Source organism: Haliaeetus albicilla, chromosome 28 (genome assembly GCF_947461875.1).
Source record: "Haliaeetus albicilla chromosome 28, bHalAlb1.1, whole genome shotgun sequence".
Taxonomy (NCBI): Eukaryota; Metazoa; Chordata; class Aves; order Accipitriformes; family Accipitridae; genus Haliaeetus; species Haliaeetus albicilla.
The window spans coordinates 1,082,082-1,104,071 of record NC_091510.1 but is presented as its reverse complement, the minus strand read 5'-3'; the positions used below and the strand labels follow the sequence as shown (position 1 = coordinate 1,104,071).

General features: G+C 48.7%; 6 protein-coding genes and 1 long non-coding RNA gene across 7 annotated transcripts; 2 read left to right on the top strand and 5 right to left on the bottom strand.

Moving 5' to 3' along the window:
* Window positions 1-1,402: 1,402 nt before the first annotated feature.
* LOC138682450 (histone H3) lies at window positions 1,403-3,327 on the top strand. The gene has a single exon (XM_069773280.1). The coding sequence runs from the start codon at window positions 1,449-1,451 to the stop codon at window positions 1,857-1,859; it is 411 nt and encodes a 136-aa protein (XP_069629381.1). The 5' UTR covers window positions 1,403-1,448; the 3' UTR covers window positions 1,860-3,327.
* Window positions 3,328-4,881: 1,554 nt separating this feature from the next.
* Window positions 4,882-5,473, bottom strand: LOC138682536 (histone H3). Its single transcript, XM_069773728.1, has one exon. The coding sequence runs from the start codon at window positions 5,451-5,453 to the stop codon at window positions 5,043-5,045; it is 411 nt and encodes a 136-aa protein (XP_069629829.1). The 5' UTR covers window positions 5,454-5,473; the 3' UTR covers window positions 4,882-5,042.
* A 1,114-nt stretch (window positions 5,474-6,587) lies between these two features.
* Window positions 6,588-7,493, bottom strand: LOC138682537 (histone H4). Its single transcript, XM_069773730.1, has one exon. The coding sequence runs from the start codon at window positions 7,452-7,454 to the stop codon at window positions 7,143-7,145; it is 312 nt and encodes a 103-aa protein (XP_069629831.1). The 5' UTR covers window positions 7,455-7,493; the 3' UTR covers window positions 6,588-7,142.
* A 2,504-nt stretch (window positions 7,494-9,997) lies between these two features.
* On the bottom strand, window positions 9,998-13,312 carry LOC138682538 (uncharacterized). The gene is made up of 2 exons (XR_011322641.1): window positions 12,710-13,312; window positions 9,998-12,278 (listed from the first exon to the last, which is right to left on the bottom strand). It is a non-coding gene; the product is annotated as an uncharacterized lncRNA (long non-coding RNA).
* Window positions 13,313-13,400: 88 nt separating this feature from the next.
* Window positions 13,401-14,200, bottom strand: LOC138682535 (histone H1.03). The gene has a single exon (XM_069773727.1). The coding sequence runs from the start codon at window positions 14,181-14,183 to the stop codon at window positions 13,500-13,502; it is 684 nt and encodes a 227-aa protein (XP_069629828.1). The 5' UTR covers window positions 14,184-14,200; the 3' UTR covers window positions 13,401-13,499.
* A 5,318-nt stretch (window positions 14,201-19,518) lies between these two features.
* Window positions 19,519-19,956, top strand: LOC138682528 (histone H4). Its single transcript, XM_069773674.1, has one exon. The coding sequence runs from the start codon at window positions 19,540-19,542 to the stop codon at window positions 19,849-19,851; it is 312 nt and encodes a 103-aa protein (XP_069629775.1). The 5' UTR covers window positions 19,519-19,539; the 3' UTR covers window positions 19,852-19,956.
* Window positions 19,957-20,917: 961 nt separating this feature from the next.
* Window positions 20,918-21,389, bottom strand: LOC138682527 (histone H2A type 2-C). The gene has a single exon (XM_069773673.1). The coding sequence runs from the start codon at window positions 21,353-21,355 to the stop codon at window positions 20,966-20,968; it is 390 nt and encodes a 129-aa protein (XP_069629774.1). The 5' UTR covers window positions 21,356-21,389; the 3' UTR covers window positions 20,918-20,965.
* Window positions 21,390-21,990: the final 601 nt, after the last annotated feature.

The window sequence follows — 21,990 nt, the reverse complement described above, 5'->3', positions numbered from 1 at the left end:
GCTTTGTTCTTAGTAATTCATTAATTTTTTTTTGTTAATTACTATATAGGTAGTTCTTAAAATTAAGCTCCCGATAATTAATTGTATAATGTTAATAGGTTAAGTAGATATTGAGTTAGTAAAACTCAAAGCTATTGATTTCAATATCAGTGCAATTAGAATTAAATGATTTCTTTTGTTTATTCCCTGAAGAAATGAGCTGAACAGAAGAACACTATAAACTTATTCTGTTTTGAGCTGGTGATCTGGCCGGGCTGGGAGACAGGTACACATTGCCCTGTGGGCATCTCTCCTGGTCTCTGTTTTTCCACTGATGGAGTAAACAGCAGTAGATATGTATTTAAGTTATGTTATCCCTGTAATGATGCTCTTGGCACATGAAAATGTGTGGGAGCAGGGTGGGAGGTGTCCCAGCTGGTCACCCCCTGAGCCCCTTCTCATAAAACTTTAAATACCGGAATGATCCCAAGTCTGTCACCTGACTGCTTTTTAGGGACCTGTTTGTTATTCTTTGTGCATCCAGTAAGTTGAAGCTTAGGAAGCTTTTTTCTTTTAATGGCTGCTGAAACCACAGCAGTTCTCTGTATCCAGGGTCAGCAGCAGTTTTCCCTTCACCTGACAACTCTTCTCTGCTCAGGCTCTGAGGAGAGCTCTCCTGGCTAGCAAAGCAGCAGGAACACACAGTGGGGAAAAATGGAAACGGACTAGAAGTTTGTATTTCAGCAAGCAACAGCCTAGGAATACTACTTGGGCTGAAATAAATTTAATCTTGTTGAAAACATTATCCCTTGAACTATTGCATTTTCATGTGAATTCACCTCAATCCAAAAGCATTTATTGTACTAGCTATGGTATTAATTTCTACTATTTCCAGATTAAAAGTTACCGTAGGTAAAAAAAAAAACAGAAAACCAAAAGCAGCAAACAACTCCCTGCCCCTGCCAAAAAAAAGCCCCCCCCCAACCCAACAAAAAACAACCTCCCAAAAACAAACCCCAAGCCCCAAAAATGCCTTTATAAGGAATCCTATTGATGAAACCCTGTACAACCCTGTACCTTATTTTTCAAAGCTCAAGCCTCAGTGAATTAGAACAAAATGAACATGAACCTTCTACGCGTTCAGGACAGCAAAATTTACAACTAAGCATTTCCTTTTTCAAGTTTTTATTACAGGTTTTCATTTTCGAGATACACTATAAAAAATTGCTACAAGAAATATATAAACCCGAAAACAAGAGCGGCGAGTGCAAGGCGGAGGGAGGGTGAGGGCGGATGGCGAAAAGGCGCCCTTCCGAGGCGCGCTTTTCGAATTCGAAAGTATCCAATCATAACGACGTGTTGCTGCCAGCCAATCAGAGGGGCGAGCATGCTATAAAAGCCGCCCCGGCAAGCGAGCGGCGTCATTCCACGGCGGCGGTTTCAAGAAGCGTTTCGGGTCTCTCGGAGCGATGGCGCGCACGAAGCAGACGGCGCGTAAGTCGACGGGCGGGAAGGCGCCCCGCAAGCAGCTGGCCACCAAGGCGGCCCGCAAGAGCGCGCCGGCCACGGGCGGCGTGAAGAAGCCGCACCGCTACCGGCCCGGCACGGTGGCGCTGCGCGAGATCCGGCGCTACCAGAAGTCGACGGAGCTGCTGATCCGCAAGCTGCCCTTCCAGCGCCTGGTGCGGGAGATCGCGCAGGACTTCAAGACCGACCTGCGCTTCCAGAGCTCGGCCGTGATGGCGCTGCAGGAGGCGAGCGAGGCCTACCTGGTGGGGCTCTTCGAGGACACCAACCTCTGCGCCATCCACGCCAAGCGCGTCACCATCATGCCCAAGGACATCCAGCTGGCCCGCCGCATCCGCGGCGAGCGTGCCTGAGCCTCCCGCCGCGGGCCCCCCCCCCGTTATCCTTCATCCGCCCACCCTAAAGGCTCTTTTAAGAGCCACCACATTGCACAAGAGAGCTGTGACACGGTGTTTTTTGATACTTGGACACAAGACTAATTGATGAAGTTCTTTTAAGGCAGTGTAAATTTTTTGGCTGTTACATAAGTACTAATGCTAGCATTTAGTTTGTTTTTCCCCCACCCTCCCTATGTCTGTGCTCATCTGCTTTCTCTGGACTCTGTTGTCAAGAGACCTTCGGAATCAGATACTGCTATTCCAGTGAAAACATGTTTATAAACCTTTCTAACCAATTGTTTCAAAATGTTTATTTTTTTGAGCGGACTGTTACATGCTGTATAGCGAGGGGCTTGGAAATGTCTAATCGACTATACAGAAAAAGTAACTGTAGAAGTCGGAAAAAATGCTCGGACAAGGTAAATGAAAAATACTTCAGTGATAGTGGTAGAGCTATAATTAAAAAAAAAAAAAAGTAGGACAGAAAACCTATGATAATTGATCCCCTGCACCCTCCCCAGACTTGATGCTTCCTGTAAAATATTTTATTTTGCAACAGTTTTATGGAGCAGTGCGGGTTTTTATTTTTAAGCAATGTGGAAGGCATAACCTGAGTTGGCATTGGAGAAAAAAGCTTCAAACAGCTTTTTATTAAAAATAAAACGCTGTGAATTTACTCTACTGTTGCTCTTACTAAGATATACTCTAAAAATCCTAACATTGTATTTGATATCTCAGAGTCCTACCTCTCTGAGATGAATAAAACTAAAGTGCTATGAAGATAAGCCTTATCCAAAGGATAAAAATGGAAAATTAAATAAATTAGTCTAATTGTCATTTATAGTCTCAATTTTATTTGCTTGCTTTATGACTTTGAGGAAAGGCTGGAGCAGAGGACAAAGGACATCTTGGTAGAAGTGAAGAGAATCTGGTGGGTGTTCCTGGGAATTCTCCCCTCCCATTTTCCAAATAAATGGAGAGCACTGGCATAGGGGAAAGTTTTGTGGCTTTTTGGGGGGACCAAAACAGCTGAGGGAAAGGAAGCGGTTGTCAGGCCTTGGCAGCTTTGTAACCAATCACAGGCCTGTAGGACATACACTTATATGGTTTTGAGAATTGAGGACAAGTATTTTGTGTTTGATGATAAAAAAAGAAGGTGGACGCAGTACGGGAATCCCTAGAAGGATCAGAAGGTCAACGTTCACTATAGTTCAGTTGATTCAATACAGTTTTATAGTCAGGAAATTACAGTTGGTCTCTAGTTCAATTTCTTGGTTGATTGTGTCAAGTCTTGCAGACTCTAGCTGTTTTAGTATTTCAGAGAAGTCATTGACAAATAAAACATTCAGATTCCTCTGGTTTTTGCTTCTTTGTTGTCACAACATCTTTTCCTCTGCCCTTGACGATGCTACCTGGCCTGTCCAATACCCTTCTGTAAATATGACCAGCCAACTCAGTTTGAAATAAAAATTCAGGTATTTGAGTATGGCATCTGGGGAACCCTGCAAGAAGTTTCATAGGGTGTATTTCTGAAACACTACTCAGAAGGGAAAGCATGGTAGATACAACTAATAGTCACAGCATAGCAATGTAGGTATGAATGTATATACACATATGTGTACATATGCTATTTGTATAGACACACATATATATGCTTTTCCTTCACTCACGAGTTTTAATTTTGCTCAGTATCCATCCACTTGTCTTTCCCAGTCACCTCTAACCTAACAACACCTGTCTTTATCCGTGTGGTTTATTTTTTGTGGTTCCAAGAATATGGTTGGTTGTTTAGGGTTAAACAGCTTTTTAAGATCACCCAGAGATCTGCCCCAAGGCTGGAAAAATTATGAGTGGCAGAGTGTGTGGGGTAGTATGGGCAAATGATCTGGGGGCATCTCCAGTGTTTTGGAACTGCACCCTTGAACAAGTGCAGAATCCTGAAAAACTAGTGCAACATTTGTAAAAAGTATGCTGACACCCCCATAGTTCCAGGGAGACAAAAATCACTGCAAAGTGCTGGGGCCTGGCCCATGCCTATCAAGCCCCGTTCACCACTATTCAGTACCCTCAAGGGGAAGGGAAGGTCTCTGGATCTGACAACAAAGTGACAGGCGCTGTGGCCACCCCAACCCCCACGACAGGCACTGCAGCTACCAGTATCAGTTGCCCCCAATACAGAAGAAGAAACATACAAAAAAGGATCAGTTCACTTAGTGAAAGATGAAGATGAACCAGGGTCTTTCTCTTCCCCTCTGCAACTGAAACCAGAACAGAAATACATAACCTTATTTCCAAAATTTTGTATTAATAATGGTAACATCTGGACAAACCTGATAGTTATTCCTGTGTATAGTACTTTTCAATCATAGTTTCTTGGCCTTCATAGGTATGCTTCTGTGCTGTGAGAAAGCAACCTCACACGCCTTGTCTTTTCAACATGATCATCCATCATTCTGAGGCCAGCCTCAAAAATGATGTTTTGAGACAGATATTCTTGCTCCTGGAATTAACGATTGTTAAAACAGACTGCCTTAGCTGGGTTCAACAGTAACACAATTCCAATGAGTTGCAGGAAGTTTCTGCTCTTGCCTAGACCCAGCCAGCCTGAAGAGTTTGAGGTGCAGAGTTCCTGAGCCTGGGCCCGTCCCACAGCAAGTGGTGTGTCCCTGCCCCCTTCTCCCTGAAAGCTGTTTCGCTTTCCGGCAAAGTCACAGCAATGTAAAAAACTCTGTTCTGCCCAAAGTTCTCTGCTCACTGTCCTTTAATATACTGAACTCCCCCCCCCCCCCCTTGAATTTTTTTTCTCCTTCCTCACCCAGTGTTCATAAAGTGCCTGTTGCTCCCCTCCACTGTTTGCAAAGCACCCTGGTGAATTGCAGAGCAGGAAAGTTAGAGCCTTGTGGGGTTTATGAAAAACAAATGTTTATACACAGGCAATATAAAAAAATAACAATTAAAAAAAAAAGAGCTAGGACCATAAAAATCAAATGCTACAGTCTAGAAAAAAGGAAGAAAACATTGTTATTTTCAAAGCGTGCCCACTTAGAAACAGTGTTACAGCTCCTTTATTGTGCATGTAGTGGCTCTTAAAAGAGCCTTTGGGTCTGCATAGGCTGCCTCGGTGCCTGCTGGAACCGGGGAGGGGCTGCGGCGGGAGGCTCAGGCGCGCTCGCCGCGGATGCGGCGGGCCAGCTGGATGTCCTTGGGCATGATGGTGACGCGCTTGGCGTGGATGGCGCAGAGGTTGGTGTCCTCGAAGAGCCCCACCAGGTAGGCCTCGCTCGCCTCCTGCAGCGCCATCACGGCCGAGCTCTGGAAGCGCAGGTCGGTCTTGAAGTCCTGCGCGATCTCCCGCACCAGGCGCTGGAAGGGCAGCTTGCGGATCAGCAGCTCCGTCGACTTCTGGTAGCGCCGGATCTCGCGCAGCGCCACCGTGCCGGGCCGGTAGCGGTGCGGCTTCTTCACGCCGCCCGTGGCCGGCGCGCTCTTGCGGGCCGCCTTGGTGGCCAGCTGCTTGCGGGGCGCCTTCCCGCCCGTCGACTTACGCGCCGTCTGCTTCGTGCGCGCCATCAGCAACCGGACACAAGTGTCGCCTTGCCAAGGGCAGAAGTGAATGAAGGAAGCTGCGGAGCCCCCGTATTTATAGCGCCGCTGCGTCTCTGATTGGACGAAAGGAAGCGCGACCTCATTGGCTACCGTGGGAATCCCGGCCTGGGCCCAAGGAAGAGGAATTCGCCGCCGCCCGCAGCCCCGCTCTCCCCCACCGCGACCCCGCTCGGAGTCCCGGCTCCCTCGGGGCGAGCCCGAAGCCTACGGGCGGGCATTGCAGAGTCAGCGCTCGCATCCCTTCTGCTTCTCTGGCTTTCCCTCTCCGCCAGGCTGCTGACGTATTAAGTGCTGTGTGGAGGCTCAAATTCAGCAGTTGCTCTTAAAGCGCGAGTTATTTTAATAATTTATTTTTTTTTTAGGGGGCTGATTACAAAAGAAGAAAAAAGTTCCTTCACAGCCATACAGAGCTCCATCTTACAGTAACAGGCACATTATTCCCAAAGTCACAAAGGAAACAGCGCTTGGTACGTCAAAACACAGATTCAGACACTTTAGAAACCCTGTAATGCAAGTTTGTATCCATATCAAGCATGTAACGAGCTATAACGACCGAGATGCATCTTTTAGGCTATTTTTCTCATATTGTTTTTTTTTTCTTGAGGAAATTCGGCACAGTATCATCAGTAAAATACCTAGACAATGTATTTTTTTGTGAAATTAAGTTTAAAAAGGAATATGTAATTACTGTATTATTTAATTTGCCCCTACTCGTTAAGGCTGTGTGAAAAACAGAAGTGACAGTAAGTAGTTATTGATCGCCCTTGTTTGCGAGCAGTCAATAACTAGCGATAGTTTTATATAAATCCGAAAAACTGGTTTTGCAGGTTTTTTCCCTCCAGTGGTGAAGGAAATAGAACACCAATACTTTAGAGGCGCGTCTCGGACGGGAATATTCCCTTTATGAGAGAACAAGAAAAGTCTTTGCACAAGGCTCCTTCTGACGCATTCACTTGAAATGTGCTGCAAGGGAGGCATTTTCATTCATGATCCACCCCCCCCCCCCCTTATTTACTTTGGAAATCTAATATAGATTTACTCCTCAAGTAGCTTTCAAGAAGGAAAAAAAAAATCATTGACAAAGAACTGAAGACAGGCTATAGTAACAAAAAAAATTTATTTCGAAATGTCAAAAAGAAAGCATTTATTTCAGACCGACTTTCCTATTCTTCCCTAGGTGACAAATTGGTTTCCCTTTCTTCCTTGCAGTTGATTATCTACCCTCAGTTAAATGAAAATTTGAAAGTACAAGACATTGAATGCTCCAGATAACTATACTTAAATCAGCAAAGATTAAAAAAAGGAAAACATTCCGTTTTGATTACAAAGAGCACTTGAAAATATGTTTAGTGGGGTACATATTTGCAAGGGAATTTAAAGGAATTTAAAGAGTACAGAAACAGACGTATTTTACACAGCAAAACCAGCTTTGCCAGTAACAGCAAAATTAAAACATCAGACCGCATCTTATCATAAGATCTTTTTGCAGTACTGCATAATCACTACTTTTAGTAAGCTTTGGAAATTGGAGAGCAAATAGTTCAATTGTCCCCTCAGAGAAAACAATGTAACAGCTCTTCTTAGAAGGAAGTGGGTGGCTCTGAAAAGAGCCTTTGGGTTCTCGAGGTGGTCGGTCGGGGAGCGAAGAGGCGTTCAGCCGCCGAAGCCGTAGAGGGTGCGTCCCTGGCGCTTGAGGGCGTAGACCACGTCCATGGCCGTGACCGTCTTCCTCTTGGCGTGCTCGGTGTAGGTGACGGCGTCGCGGATCACGTTCTCCAGGAAGACCTTCAGCACGCCGCGCGTCTCCTCGTAGATGAGCCCCGAGATGCGCTTCACGCCGCCGCGCCGAGCCAGGCGCCGGATGGCCGGCTTGGTGATGCCCTGGATGTTGTCGCGCAGCACCTTGCGGTGGCGCTTGGCGCCCCCCTTGCCGAGCCCCTTCCCGCCCTTGCCTCTGCCGGACATGCTGCCGTCGCTCAGCCCCGAGGAAGGAGTGTGGCCCGAGCGGGGCGGCACGGCGGCTTTTATGCGGTGGGAGCCGACCTGGTTGGGGACTGCAGCGACGAGGGCGGGGCTTGGGGCTCGCTCCCGCCGGATCTCCCCGCTCTCTCTACGGCGCGCCCCGCTCGCAGAGAAACGGCGGGTTCCGAGCGAGTTTCCCTTCCCGCGGCACAGGCGGTTCGGTGTGGCCGCCCTTTCCCGGTCCGTTCGTTTCCTCCAGATAGGAAAGACATTGGGTCTGTGTGTATAATAGTTTATAGAATTTTTAAAATCTTTGATACGTCGTAATCCTTTAGATGTAAAACCTCGATCATAGAATGTTATCCCAGTTACTGAATCACTTAAACGACTCTTTGAATTTTTACTGTAATTGTTATTTTAAATTACGGGCATGTGTTATGTAGTGCAATTTCACCTTCTTGCATTGATTCTCACGTGTGGCGTCAGTGTTTTAAACAGATGCTCCTCGTGGTTTTATTAATGGAGCATCTTGCAGCAAAATCTGTCCAATCGTGTTTCTGACAAATTCTACCCCTCCTTGAATTTCTTTCTCATCTCCATTTCCCGCCCTTTCTGAAGTTTTCTCAAGGAGAGTGTAGCAGTAAAGCTACACTAATGGAGAGTTTAACCCTTACGTGCTCCACTTTACCTTAAAAAAAATAAAACGGTTGGTTTGGACGAATATTTTTATGGTACTTTCCATTCTTGTGGCATAGACAGCAATGTGGCTTTTTTTTAGAGATATTGAAAAATTAAATACATAAAAAGAAGGGTGGTTTTGTCCTTCAGGGGAAGGTATTCAACTCTGGGTTTTCGTGCTTTGGGGCAGGAAAATCTTCTGAGGTTTTACTATTGAAAACAAGAAACAGTATTTAAGAAAAATCATTCGGTCATTTGACCTGAAAATGATCAGGAAGGGTGAAAAATGTTTCCAGTATTGAGGGTTTGCTGCCCTCTTATGGACGTTGCTTGTTTTTTTCCCCTTACAAGATGGGCAGCTTTATATAATGTATCCTTTCATAAAGATACAATATAAAACAGTAATCACTTTCTATCTTCCCATAGGCCACAGATACAGATGTTGCATCTGCTAGCAGAGAATTACCAAGTTCTTGGGTCTGCTAATCAGATACCAGAAGAGCAGGACGGGATCTTGCAAGTTCTCCTGTTTTTTCATTTGCTGCTATTAATCACTGGAATCAATAGAAAAAACACCTCAAGAAAACCTGTTCATCTGTTTTCTTATTCACTGAATAATACAAGGCTAGATGCCCATGTCGTGGTTTAACCCCAGCCAGTAACAGCACCATGCAGCCGCTCGCTTACTTCCCCTCACCCAGTGGGATGGGGGAGAGAATCAGGGGAAAAAAGTAAAACTCGTAGGTTGAGATAAGAGCAGCTTAATAGAACAGAGAGGAAGAAACTAATAGTGATAATAATAACAACAACAATAAAGTGACAATAATAATAAAAGCATTGGCATATACAAAACAAGTGATGCACAATGCAATTGCTCATCACTTGCCAACCGATGCCCAGTTAGTCCCTGAGCAGTGATCCACCTCCCCAGGCCAACTCCCCCCAGTTTCTATACTGGGCATGACATCACACGGTATGGAATACCCCTTTGGCCAGTTTGGGTCAGCTGTCCTGGCTGTGTCCCCTCCCAACTTGTTGTGCCCCTCCAGCCTTCTTGCTGGCTGGGCATGAGAAGCTGAAAAATCCTTGACTTAGTCTAAACACTACTTAGCAACAACTGAAAACATCAGTGTGCTATCAACATTTTTCTTATACTGAACCCAAAGCATAACACTATCCCAGCTACTAGAAAGAAAAGTAACTCCATCCTAGCTGAAGCCAGGACAATGACAGAAACACATGTTCTGGAGAAGAGGGATCTCAAATCCCCACAGAGAAATGTGGCTGGTATTCCCCAGTGCCCAGCACCGGAGTGGGTGCATTGTGATCTAGGTCATAAAAAAAAGAAACTTGTGGCAGAAAAGCTCTATTGTGTAACCTTGCTAAGTCAAAGGTGTCTAGGCAAAATTCTGTACCCGAACCCAAGCTGGCCCAAATCTATACTGCCATGAAAGCAGCTGAGAACAGGTCTGGTGTTAATGATATTCATATCACACTCTTAGTTTTGGGGACTCCACACCAGCTGTCCCAACCTTCCTGTCCATACACTATAGCTGTCTCCCCACTCAGCTCCTTCCTTTTGGGGACCTGTAAACTTAGTCTTAAAATGTAGATATTTACATCTCTCCATTTATTCAGCCCAGGATACTATGAAGGGCTTTTTCTTTGCTTTATTCAGCTTAGGGTGCTCACTACTACCGAGGATATGCAACAACAGCATATCCCTATTTTAAACATCTTTGCACCTGAACTAACATTGTTCAGCCTTTTATTGAAGACCAGCTTCCAATTTTCTGTAACAAATGCAGAAGATTTTTTTATAATAGTAGTGGAATAGTTTCACTTGAAATAAAACTCCAGCTTTGATGTTTTTAAGAAGTGAGCCTTTAAGAGAGACCTCTTTATTGTTTTTCAAAGACATACTGAGACTATGCAGAATAAACTCTTACTCTCACACGACAACAATTACAGTAAAAGACAGACACACACAAAAAGCACAGGAGTAACAGAACCCACTACCAGAGAACAATGAGGTAAAGAAATACATGCACAGGAATTACCTGGTTTTGTGGTAATCTGACAGGCAATCTGGCTTTGTGGTGACTAACACCGATGAAAAATTCTGTAACCCCATTATACAAAAGTGTTCATCAGTACACAGTGATTTATTTTTCTGTGAGGGAGTAACTTTACTTCAACAGAATTCTTGCCAGGTTGCTGAGAGTCTGTTCTGCTATATGTAGACCTTTATCTCACTCATGGATTCATTTGCCATTATTTTCTTTCTCCATTTTTACTTCTAGTGCTGGAACATCACAGACTTTTGATATTTATTTACTTTACTAAATAAGTAAATCTGTGAAATAAAAAGTTCACCCTATGGAAGAGAAAACAAATGAAAGCAGGTCTTCCTTGTTATAATTTCCAATTCTGAACCCATTTTTTTTACCTCCCTCCAAATTTTTGAGCAGCTTAACATTTAAAATCATAAAGTGGATACTTGAGTATTCTGTCAAAGCATAGCCACTTACTACACACCACCTTTTTTTTGCCTCCTGTTAAGCCACCTCCTCTTTGACCACCAGCTGCTCAGTTCTCCACATCAAATCATTACACAGAATTACTGTTCAGCCTGATTCCAATCCGGTTCCCGGGCCAGAACTATTCACAAAAGACAAAATGTGGTTTGTGCCCGAGGTCTTAAAGCTCTGCTTACCATATTACCTGTGTTCCAGGCAGTGATATTCATGTTCCTTGGAGTCTGTAGGGTGGGAAAATGTCCATGCAGTGAGGGCATTGTAGAAATTTAAGAAATCTGCTGTTCATCTTAGAATATGCATTAGTCTGAGCAGTTTGCAAATATGGAACAACCTAAGGACATGAAATAGCCTATATAAAAAGTTCAGTAAATAGAAGCTGCATGGCCATGGAGATGTCCTGGGAAAGAAATTAGTGCCCCGATATCCAAAAAGGATGTCATACAACAGTGAGATATGTTCCCTCTCCACTGCAATCATAAATCACACGCTTCAACCTCAGCTCAGTAGGTTAGCTAGAAATTTGAACCATGACAGCAGAGTAGTAACCCCTGATTTTTTCTTAGGATATCAACTTCTCTTACTTCTTCTCTGACCAGAATAGGAAACTGCTCCTAGGAAGGTGGAAAGTGGCCTGTTGAAGATGATGTGGGGCCCTGAGGGACAGACAGTGATCGAACACTGTGGCAGTGACTCAGTAATTCAAGATAAGCTATTTCTGAGGGACAATCAGTGTGGAGTTGTGCATGCTCAGCTGAGATGAGCTGGCATCCACAGGGCTAGCAGTGCACAGGCTAAGGGGGAAGGAGGATGAGAAACAATGAATTAGGGGTACTGACTGATATGCCAGTGTGCAATTGGCATAGACATGACATTACGGTTGTCCCTGAAAGCTGATTTTTCTCAGAGCACTCTTGTTCTTTGTCACTGTACTCATTTTTTCCAGTTGGGAAAAAAATCATCCAGTGGGTATCTATGCTAGGCTACCCAGCTCAGCTTTACAAGTTTAGTGGGATTTTTTGGTTTGGTGTTAATTTTGTCCCTGTACTGGACAATATATCCACTGGAGCCTGTATAGACTCCGTTCAGTGTTCCTGCATACACATACACTTCTTGTTCGTAGTGTAGAACAATCTCTTACATTATTTGGCAGCTATCTCCAGCTAAGGACTATAAAGTCCATTCAGCTGAAGCCACAGCTATGTACTCTTTGCTTGTAATGGTATTTTAGACTGGTACTATTGTACATAGGGCAGTGCTCTCCATTACCACTTGTATTCAGTAATGCACTGATTTTCTAAATCTCAGCTACTGCAGTAGCCAAGGTAGGTAACTGCTCCAACTGAATTTTCTTAAAAAACAGTTACAATAACTTGAGTTTTCCCCCTTACCTCTCAGAAAAGGGAAAGAAGCACCCTGATGCCTTCCCCAAGTGAGCAGGAAGGGTAAGTTGCAACAGGCCAAGAATGAACTGCTGTCATTACTCCGACTCATTCCAGGGGCTGAAATGTTTATTCCAGGGCCGTCCCACCGAGGTTAATTCAATTAGCATGGATGTGTAATACAGTTTTGCCCATGCTACTGTAACTGGCTTTTGCCTTTTTGGGGTCAGCTGTAAAAAGATAAATTAAGCATGAATATCACGTTTGCTACAGCAGCATACCTGCTGTTTGACCATACCCAGTCAAAATCTACTCCCTTCTAACTAGTTATAGCAGGCTGGAAAATCGCAGTTGACCCACTCTCCTCCAGTCAGAGTACCTAGTTGGGTGAAACCCTTTGAGAATTTGTGGGTGTCACTCCCAACACCCTTTGCTTATGGTAACTCTGAGGGTCTGGTAGGCACATCTCCATCCCAAACAGGGGCCCAGGCATATGAGCTCAGGAATTCGGGCTGTCGGGGTGAAGGGATATTGCCTGATAATTTCAGGGGAAAAAAAAGTGGGATATGCATGCAGGTTTGTATGTTATATAGAGGAAGAGGTCATAAACCCAAGCGAGGGGGGAGATGCGAGGGAGGCTCCGACCCCCGCGGGTTCCTACCGCTCCCAGCGTCTCCGTTGCCAAAATGAGCCCCCGGCGAAGGACCGGCGGGCAGCACCAAGGACTTCTCGCAAGGCTCCTCGAAATACCCGTGTCCTTTCGGACCCCGCTTGTCCTGCGATTTCCAGGAAAGGGACGAGTTTGCAGGGGACAGAAGTGGACTGGGAGTGAAAAAGCCCACGGGAGGGGTAGCGAGCGCGTACCCAGGAATTTCATAAACCTCTTCCGCCGAGTCGAAAAAAAAGTGGAGCGGCTGTTTAACCCGAAAACTGCTGAACACAAGAAAAGCCCGAGAACCGCGGCCAATCTCTGCGCAGCGCGGGCTTTTCGAAACCGGTAAAACTCCGGGGAGCGGGCGGGAGCGCTTCGGAGGGCGGCTCTTCGCCCCCGGCTGATCGGAGAGAAGCTACGGAGAGCTGCAGCACACACACACCCCCGCCGTGAGCGCTGCCCGACTTCCACGGGGACTTCGGGCTCGCACCGATTTCTTGCGGCTAACGGGAAGCTGTTTGCACCCACGCCCGCCCGGCTGCGTTGAAAAGAGCCGTACAGCGGTGAACGCTGCTGCGGTGCCGCCCGGCACCTCTGGGAACAAGAGCGAGAAAGTTTGTGCTCTCATCGGAACCACCTTGACTAAGCAAAGAGTAGTGCTGAAAAACAGAAATAAAGATCACACACACACACAACAAACTTAAATAAAGCGTTTCAGCTCTTATTGAGAAAACTTGGGTGGCTCTTAAAAGAGCCGTTGGGTTTATCTGCAAGGCAGACAGGATTTTTTCAGGACGATTTATTTCTTCTTGGGCGCCGCCTTCTTTGCCTTGGCCGCCTTGGGCTTGGCCGCCTTGGGCTTGGCTGCTTTGGGCTTCACCGCCTTCGCCTTGGCCGGGCTCTTCGCCGCTGCTGACACCGCTTTTTTGGGCTTGGCAGCCTTGGTCGCCTTCTTGGGGCTCTTGGCCACCTTCTTGGCCGCGGCGGCCGCCGGCTTCTTCGCTTTCTTGGGGCTCTTCTTCGCTGTCACCACTTTCTTGGGCTTCTTGGCGGCGCCGGCAGGCTTCTTGGCCGCCGGCTTCTTGGGCTTGGCGGCGGCTGCCCGCTTCTTGGGGGCTTTTTCCTTCACTTCGCCAGGCTTCTTGCTAAGACGGAAGGAGCCGGAGGCGCCGGTGCCCTTGGTCTGCACCAGGGTGCCCTTGCTGACGAGGCTCTTGAGCCCCAGCTTGATGCGGCTGTTGCTCTTCTCGACATCGTAGCCGCCGGCGGCCAGCGCCTTCTTGAGCGCGGCGAGCGAGAGCCCCTTGCGCTCCTTGGAGGCGGACACGGCCTTGGTGATCAGCTCGGTGACGCTGGGGCCCGCCGGCTTGCGGGCTCGGGAGCCGCCCGCCGCCTTCTTGGGCTTCTTGGCGGCGGCCGGAGCCTTGGCCGGGGCCGGGGCGGCGGCGACGTCGGGCGCGGGGACGGGCGCGGTCTCGGCCATGGCGCCTCCCGCCGCGTCCGCGCGAACAATAGCGGCGCCGACGCAGCCGCCCCCTTTTATAGCAGGGCGGCGGGCGCTGATTGGTGCCGCCCGCCCCGCCCCGCCCCGCCGCCCGCCGCCGCGCCCGTTGTGTTTCTTCCCGGTCCCAAAAGGGCTTTTTCTTCCCGAAATTTACTGCCGATGCACCCCGCTTCTTCGCGGGCGGGGAGGGGGGCGCCTGTCCAACCAGCTGGCGGAGTTTCCCCTTGGAAGGAGCAGAAATGAGGGGAAAGCGACCCCAGAAACTCCGCGGCGTGGAGCCGCAGAGACCTCGGGAGAGAGCAGCTTTCCTTTTATCTTTTAAATTAAAATTTGACCAGCGGCTGAATGGGCACAGCCGGCTTGGAATCTTGTGCTTTAGAAGGTCCGCCCCAGCACAGGGCAAAAACCGGAGCGGTTTGAACGGTTGGTCTCGGGGTGAATCGAGATTAAAGCCGTGGAAGTAACACAGCTTCGCCCCGCGGTCCCGGCCGCGCCTGCAGCGCTGCCTGCCTCGGCCGCGCCGCTCCCCCCCGAAATCCCGCAATCCCGCTCGTGTCCGTTCAGCGGCCGCCGTGTCTTTAGCTGATGCTTTCCGGGGGGACGTTTGTGCTTTAGCAGCGGGTGTGAAAGCCGATGGCACCTCACGCCAGGTTCAGGACTTCAGCGGAACAAAGCACCGACCGGCCCCTCCGAAGGCTGATGTTGTGTCACTGCACCCTCCATGTCGCCTTAACGAAGCCGCTTTCGTTTGTTATATTCAGGAGTCGGGATAGTTGCCATCGCAATGTGTCGTGTTTTAGTCTGACAACGTGTAAAATGTACTTGTCTTTGCACCGCGGTTTGTTAAAATTGATTGGGAAAGAGAATCTGGGGTGTGATGAAATTTGAACTGGACGGGGAGTTAAAGCTGAAAACTCGGTCCTCTGAGGGCGTCTTCGGTAATCAGGACACTTTATTAGGCAAAACTAATTTCTTTGTTCTAATGAATGAATGTTGCTGTTGTAAGTGCTTTGATAACAGCATGTGGTGATTCACCGCTTTTCTCCTTTCAGAAGTAAGGTAAGAATTTAAACCTTTTCAAGAGGGCAGCTCCGTATTCTAAACAAGAGATGAATTCTCACTTTCTTCCTTCGTTTTCAATGGCATGTTGCTTTCTTTTTAATACGAAACAGTCAACAGTCTGCCTGCAAAAATGTTGTGTTTCATACAGTAGGTACCAGGCTATTACCAGCTCCTAAAAACGGGTGAGCAGATCTATTCAGGGCTAAAAGAAAGTGTAACAGGGTGCATGAAATGCTGGTACAACATAGAGTTCCCGCTGCTTGGGACTGTGCAAACATACAAATACGCTGATTTGAGTCTCCATGTGACATTCGAGAAATGTCTGATCATGCATGTTTAACTGAAAATGCTAAAGGACTGAAATCAAAGCAAGGACTAGAGTTATTCTACTGATTTTACATAACTTTTGTTTTCTTTTTCTCTGCTTGGAGGTGAAATGTGGGAAGAAATACAGCTTTGTGAGGTCTCCCAGCAAATGCATTTCAGCCTGTAAAACTAAGGTAAGTACCAAAACAGAGAACATGTGCTCAACACAGGAACTTGGTGCAGTTACACAGGTACAGCAGGAAGGCTTCCTCAGGCTTTGATATTCCATTATTTCTTCAGGCAGAAATTGAATTTGGGTATTGCCACGCCATCTACCTTTCCTTAATTTTTAGAATTAGCAAGTGTCAATGAAAATACTGAAACATTTTACTAAAATAGTGTTACTTTCCTTCCAGAAAATAAACACTTTTATGAAGTAGAACAGGCCTATGGAGAGCTTCTACCCAGAATTGCTTTAACAGGTTACTAGGAAATGAAATGAATCATTGACAGGAGAATGTAGTCGGTTCTGATTCTGCATCAAAACCCCACACCTACTTTGGATCAATTTAACTTTTGCAGACTGCTTACTGAAAGTGGACATCTACCCTTACTCCTATTCCAAGGAAGAATGGGGTAGGTAGTGGGGTAGGTAGTAGCACATGACTGTTGGCCTGCATTTTAATGCCCTCTTTCAAAGCTGATGGCAAGCACAGGTGTCCTAACGTTCAGGAAATCATGAATCTCTGCTTAAAAGTCATAGGCTCCCATTGTTTTTTTCTCTGCCTCTCCTGACATTTATTTTCCTGAATTATTAGGCCATTAAATATGCCCTATAATAAATGTTGATGCAGTATTTTCAGTATCACGATGCACAAATGAACAGCAGCTAATTTCTTCACCATGAATTGTGGCTTCCACAATGATGAGAGTCTTCCTTGGTTGTAGGTCAGTCTTAGTTTATTCTTCCAACAAATTTCTGGATATAGGCTGTAGGTCATGGTGAGATATGCACTACAAAATGTTCAGAAGAGTCTGCATTCCACTTCTGAAAGACATCTCAAAATCCTGGGTTTTTTTCAGACAACAGAACATGCCACATTGTCAGGAAATGGAATAATTTTAAAATCACAGGCACACCATTCAAATACAGATGAAAATTATTTCTCTATCTTCCAGTTTTTGTCCTCTAGCACTCTTGAGAGGATGGAAACCCTGCTGCTCAGCACACAGAAGCTCCAATGGACTGGTACTTTTCATTTCTCTTTTTTTCTTATGTGGAACAAGAACAGTTTCTGACACAGTATTAGCTAATGGCTGACACAACACTAACAGCTGCTGCTGGAGCTGGCTTAGTGGCATAAAGGTGAGAATGATGAGAAGGAACAATTTACGCTTAGTCGACAGCATAGATCAAAGTATGGGCTAGAAAGAATCATTTTCCAAGTTGCAGATTCCCAAAACTGATTGAAGAATGAAGTGACCCAGAGTGTTTTTCTAAAAATCTTGTTAGAGCTCCTTCCAGAATTGCAGGGTTAGGATGTGAATGGGACCTTCTTGCCCACAAGCAATTGGCACTTACTGCCCTTTGGAAACCCCAGAGATGGCACAAGTAGGTAAAGTTTTGGTATAGGCAGTGAGGGAAGGCAAGGACGTTTGTGAAACTCCTTATGCACTTGGAATTTTTTTTCTTTTCCTCCATGATGCAAAAGCAGTACATGGAGTTCCCCTTGCATGATAGCAGTTAGCCTAATTCCTACTGCTGTGTAACAGCCCAAGCTCTGAGGGCTACTTTAGACCCATCTCTAGGTATTTCTACACTGAAAGGAATGTGTCTCTGCCTGCTTCAAAGCCTATTAAATCAATGCTGTAGTTTTAACATAAAAAAACCCCAAAATTTATAACATAAGAAAATAACAGGACTTTTTTTCCTTTCACTTTCTATTACACTAATATAAAACGCCGATTGCCTCTTCTGCTAAAAGAGAGAGACTTCCATTCCTCCTCTAATTCTTGAAGCTCCTCTTGTCCTTTAATACCACGGTGATTAATCTTTAAACCGAGCATTTACATAACACAAGAGAATGATTTACCTATAACCTAATGGCTGCAAACTGACAGTGGAACAAGGCAAAGCTGTCAAGAGAGCTTCCACCCAGTTTTTGGTGTTTGGAATTTGTGAGTAACCCCCCATAATTCACGGGACACTGTGTCCCAGCAGCCTAAACCCTGCTGCTTTGTTATTTTGTAAAGATTTTAACCCTTGCACGCATAAGAAGATTATCAGGGGAATTCTTCAGCACACACCAATGTGGAGAGAGTAGGTGAAGATAATGAGACAAGTCATAACTGAGTGGAAATGTAATTCAGAAACATGTCAAATACGATGTGCGCAAAATATTACATTCTAAGGCTTCACATATTTGAAAGCGTTTAGGGGCATATACAGGAACAAAGGCCAGGGCAGACATTTCAAAGTGATTTCTGTTGTTTGGTGCATTTGGGAGTCATTCTGAAATTCAGTTTACAGCTGACATGCTCAAATTACACATTATCATTGGTGGTCCTCACTGATGAAATATAAAGAGGTCAGCTTCATGATTGTAACATATAAATCAGAAATTCATCCACATATAAAAATGTTTTTCTGCTGTTTTTCTGAAAAACAAACAAAAACCCCAAACTCTCAAACTGTGGTCTGGAGGCTGATGATTTATGAAGGTAAGAAGCTAAGAAGAAAATTGTAAGAAAAAATTTAATGGAGACAACATAAAATAATAGGGAACAGAATTAAGAAAAACTGTAAGAAGTGCTTTCAGAATTTTCATCGGTACTTAATACCATATTTGCTATAGTTGGCCTATTGCTTTATAAGTTATTAACAATTGTGCATAATCTTCTAGGCAATATATATTTTTTTTCATGTGGAATGTTATTTAAAAGTATTCCAGGGCATATGTAGGCCCCAAACCCATATCTAAAAAAGGCAAATGGGAGAAAGGAAAATAAACTTGACATATTGTTTCTGACAGTCATATTCACTGTAAACTCTACCCAGTTCAGGTAGTTTATAATGTACTGTCATGTTCATTCCCTGTATAAGTTACCTATCATCAAAAGAACTAGAAATTATGAGTTCAAGGATTAGTACTATGCACAAAGGAAAACCAAGCCATGAGGTCTGCACTCATCTTGGAAATAATTAGTACCTGCTGATTGGGTAATTTATAAACAAATGTTGATATGCAAAAGATAAGTATGTTGTGCTGCATGTACAGCAGTACAGTGATATTAAAAATATTCAGGATAATGCTGTGAAAAATAGCAACAACAATCGAAAGTCCAACAGAGGCTTCTAACACTTATGTCATCGTGTCAAAACAGTGATGAGAAAACTTTTGAAGAAAATTAAGTGGTGCCAAGAAGATGGCAGGAGAGAATAAGACCGGCGAAGTCGCGGAAATTAACTCCCAACCCTTCCAGGCACAGGTGTCCCGGGCGGGCGCCTGCCGACCCTCTCCAAAGGTCAGCGGGGGCCTCAAGACCTCCGACACCGGCCGTACAGGCGCGCTGGGCCGCGACCCACCGAGGCTCTTCAGACAGGGCCCCGCCGCCGGCAGAACGCGGCGGCCGCGGGAGCACCCTCGGCCGTCAGAGGAGGAAGGTCTGCGCACCGTCGCCCCGCCCGGGGGGGGTCAGATGCCGGGAAACGGCGCTTCAGGGGCCGCGGGGCCGGGGGAAGGCGGGCGAGGCGGAGGCGGGGAGCGGCCGGCGGAGCCGTGCGGGGCCCCGGGGAGGGGCCCGAGAGCAGCGAGGGGCGAAGGCCCCGCCCCGCCGCGGAGGGGCAGGCCCCACCCCCGCCGGCCGTGCCCGCCCCTGCTCCCAATCAGGTCGGACCGCTGGCTATAAAGGCCGCGGCGCGGGCGGCTGCGGCTCACAGCTCGGAGCGGCTGGAAACGTGAGCAGCATGTCTGGCAGAGGCAAGGGCGGGAAGGGGCTCGGCAAGGGGGGCGCCAAGCGCCACCGCAAGGTGCTGCGCGACAACATCCAGGGCATCACCAAGCCGGCCATCCGGCGCCTGGCTCGGCGCGGCGGCGTGAAGCGCATCTCGGGGCTCATCTACGAGGAGACGCGCGGCGTGCTGAAGGTCTTCCTGGAGAACGTGATCCGCGACGCCGTCACCTACACCGAGCACGCCAAGAGGAAGACGGTCACGGCCATGGACGTGGTCTACGCCCTCAAGCGCCAGGGACGCACCCTCTACGGCTTCGGCGGCTGAACGCCTCTTCGCTCCCCGACCGACCACCTCGAGAACCCAAAGGCTCTTTTAAGAGCCACCCACTTTTTCGTTTAAAAGAGCCGTGTCGCGTTGTTGCACTTCCCCCAGTTCTTGCTACGTTTCTGCTTCCTTGCCTTCCGTGCCCCCCGTGCTCCTTATCGTAACCCCGCGTCCTCTCGCTTTTTTCTTGCCGACCTGCAGCCGGGCTGGCGAGCCTTGCAGTCCGCCTCTGGGTTTCTCTCTAGCGCCCTGCTGCCGCGTCGTTTCCCTTCCCAGCTCTTCTGCCTCCTCCTTCTTCCTTTCCGGCAGCCGCTTTCGGAAGAGCTTGCTGGGGCGCTGCGCCCTGCCTGGCGAGCGCTCTGCTACTTAGCGGCCCTTCCCGAGGCATTTACCGACGCCCAGAAGTCCCTGGACACCGCCGGGGCCCTGTAGGGCGAGCTTAGAGCCTCTCTCATCCGCGGCTGCGTGCGGAAAAAACACGGGCCGGGGCAACAGCCCCCCTCCTGCCAGAACAAAAGAGAAATAAAAAAAGGGAAAGAAGCGAAACCCGGCTCCGTCTCGCCGAGTTCTCTAGTGCAGGGCGGCGCATCCTTCGCGTCCTCCTGCCCGAAGCGGGGAAAGGGCCGTGACCACACCGGCTTCACGTCGGGCGGCGAAGCGGGGAAGGGAGCTCGAGCTCCCGCGCGGAGGGGTGGGGGGGGCTGGCGGCCTCCCACAGGAGCCGGGCCCCGCCCCGGCGGCGAGCGGGTTAAGCGCCCTCGCTTCTTTGAAGAGCCCGCGCGGGCGGCGATTGGCTCCGGGCGATTCCGCGCTCGCTCGGCAGAGCAGCGCGATCGAGCCTCCGCCCGCTAGCCGCTGCGGGGCCCGCGAGCGACACGATGGCTTCCCGGCCGCGCCTGAGCTCGGCGGCTCATAACTGGGCCGGGGGACTACAGAGGGGAGTCGCCCCCCACGCCCCCTTGGAACGAGCCGACCCTCCCCTGAGGAACGCACGCACGCCGTTCCCCGGCCCGCCGCGCAGCAGCATCTCCAGCTCCTTCGCGAGGCTGTGGGTGGCTCTGAAAAGAGCCTTTGGGTTTCGCTTCTGTGCTCGGGGCGCTCCTCCCGGCCCGGTTCACTTGCTCTTGGCCTTGTGACTCTCGGTCTTCTTGGGCAGCAGCACGGCCTGGATGTTGGGCAGCACCCCGCCCTGCGCGATGGTCACCTTGCCCAGCAGCTTGTTGAGCTCCTCGTCGTTGCGGATGGCCAGCTGCAGGTGCCGGGGGATGATGCGCGTCTTCTTGTTGTCGCGGGCCGCGTTGCCCGCCAGCTCCAGGATCTCGGCCGTCAGGTACTCCAGCACGGCCGCCAGGTACACCGGGGCGCCGGCGCCCACCCGCTCCGCGTAGTTGCCCTTGCGCAGCAGCCGGTGCACGCGGCCCACGGGGAACTGCAGCCCGGCCCGCGACGAGCGCGACTTGGCCTTGGCCCGCGCCTTCCCGCCCTGCTTCCCGCGGCCGGACATCCTCGCTCCGTCGGTCGCTCGCTCCCTCGCTCGGCACCAAGCTCCCGCTGCCGCCGGACAGAAGCAGGTGAGTTACCCGCGCCCTGCGGCCCGCCCTTATATCCCTTCCCTTTGCGCCGCCGGCGGCTCCTGATAGGCCGAGGCCCCGACCGGGGAACGCGCACCCAATGGCCGAGAGAATCCCGTCCTGGCCAATAGCGAGGGGCGCAGCTCCGAAAGGCCTCCGCCCGCCCTCTCGAGACGGCCAATGGCGAGGCGGCAGGGGCGGGATTCGGCAGGCGGCTCCGCCCGGAACGAACGATCGATCCCGCCGCCGCCCGGACCCGCGGGGGCCGCGCCGCGCCGCCCCGTATTTGCCTGTACCTTCTCTTTGTTTTGATTGGTTTTGAGCAGCCGGGTCGGCAACGTGCGCGTTGGGAGGCCGGAGCTGAGGAGGGGGGAGAGAGGAAGAGAGAGGCACGGTGGCTGTGTCAGCGAGCGGGAGTAACGGAGGGGAAAGGGGGCGGGGGGTTACCGGGAGAGCCGAAAGGCGGTACTCCTCCTCCCCGCGTTGTTTCACGCTGGGTCTTTTCCCCGCGGGAAGATTTTGACCATTCCCAACACCGGGTCACCCCGACGTTTTCCGGCCTTTCAAC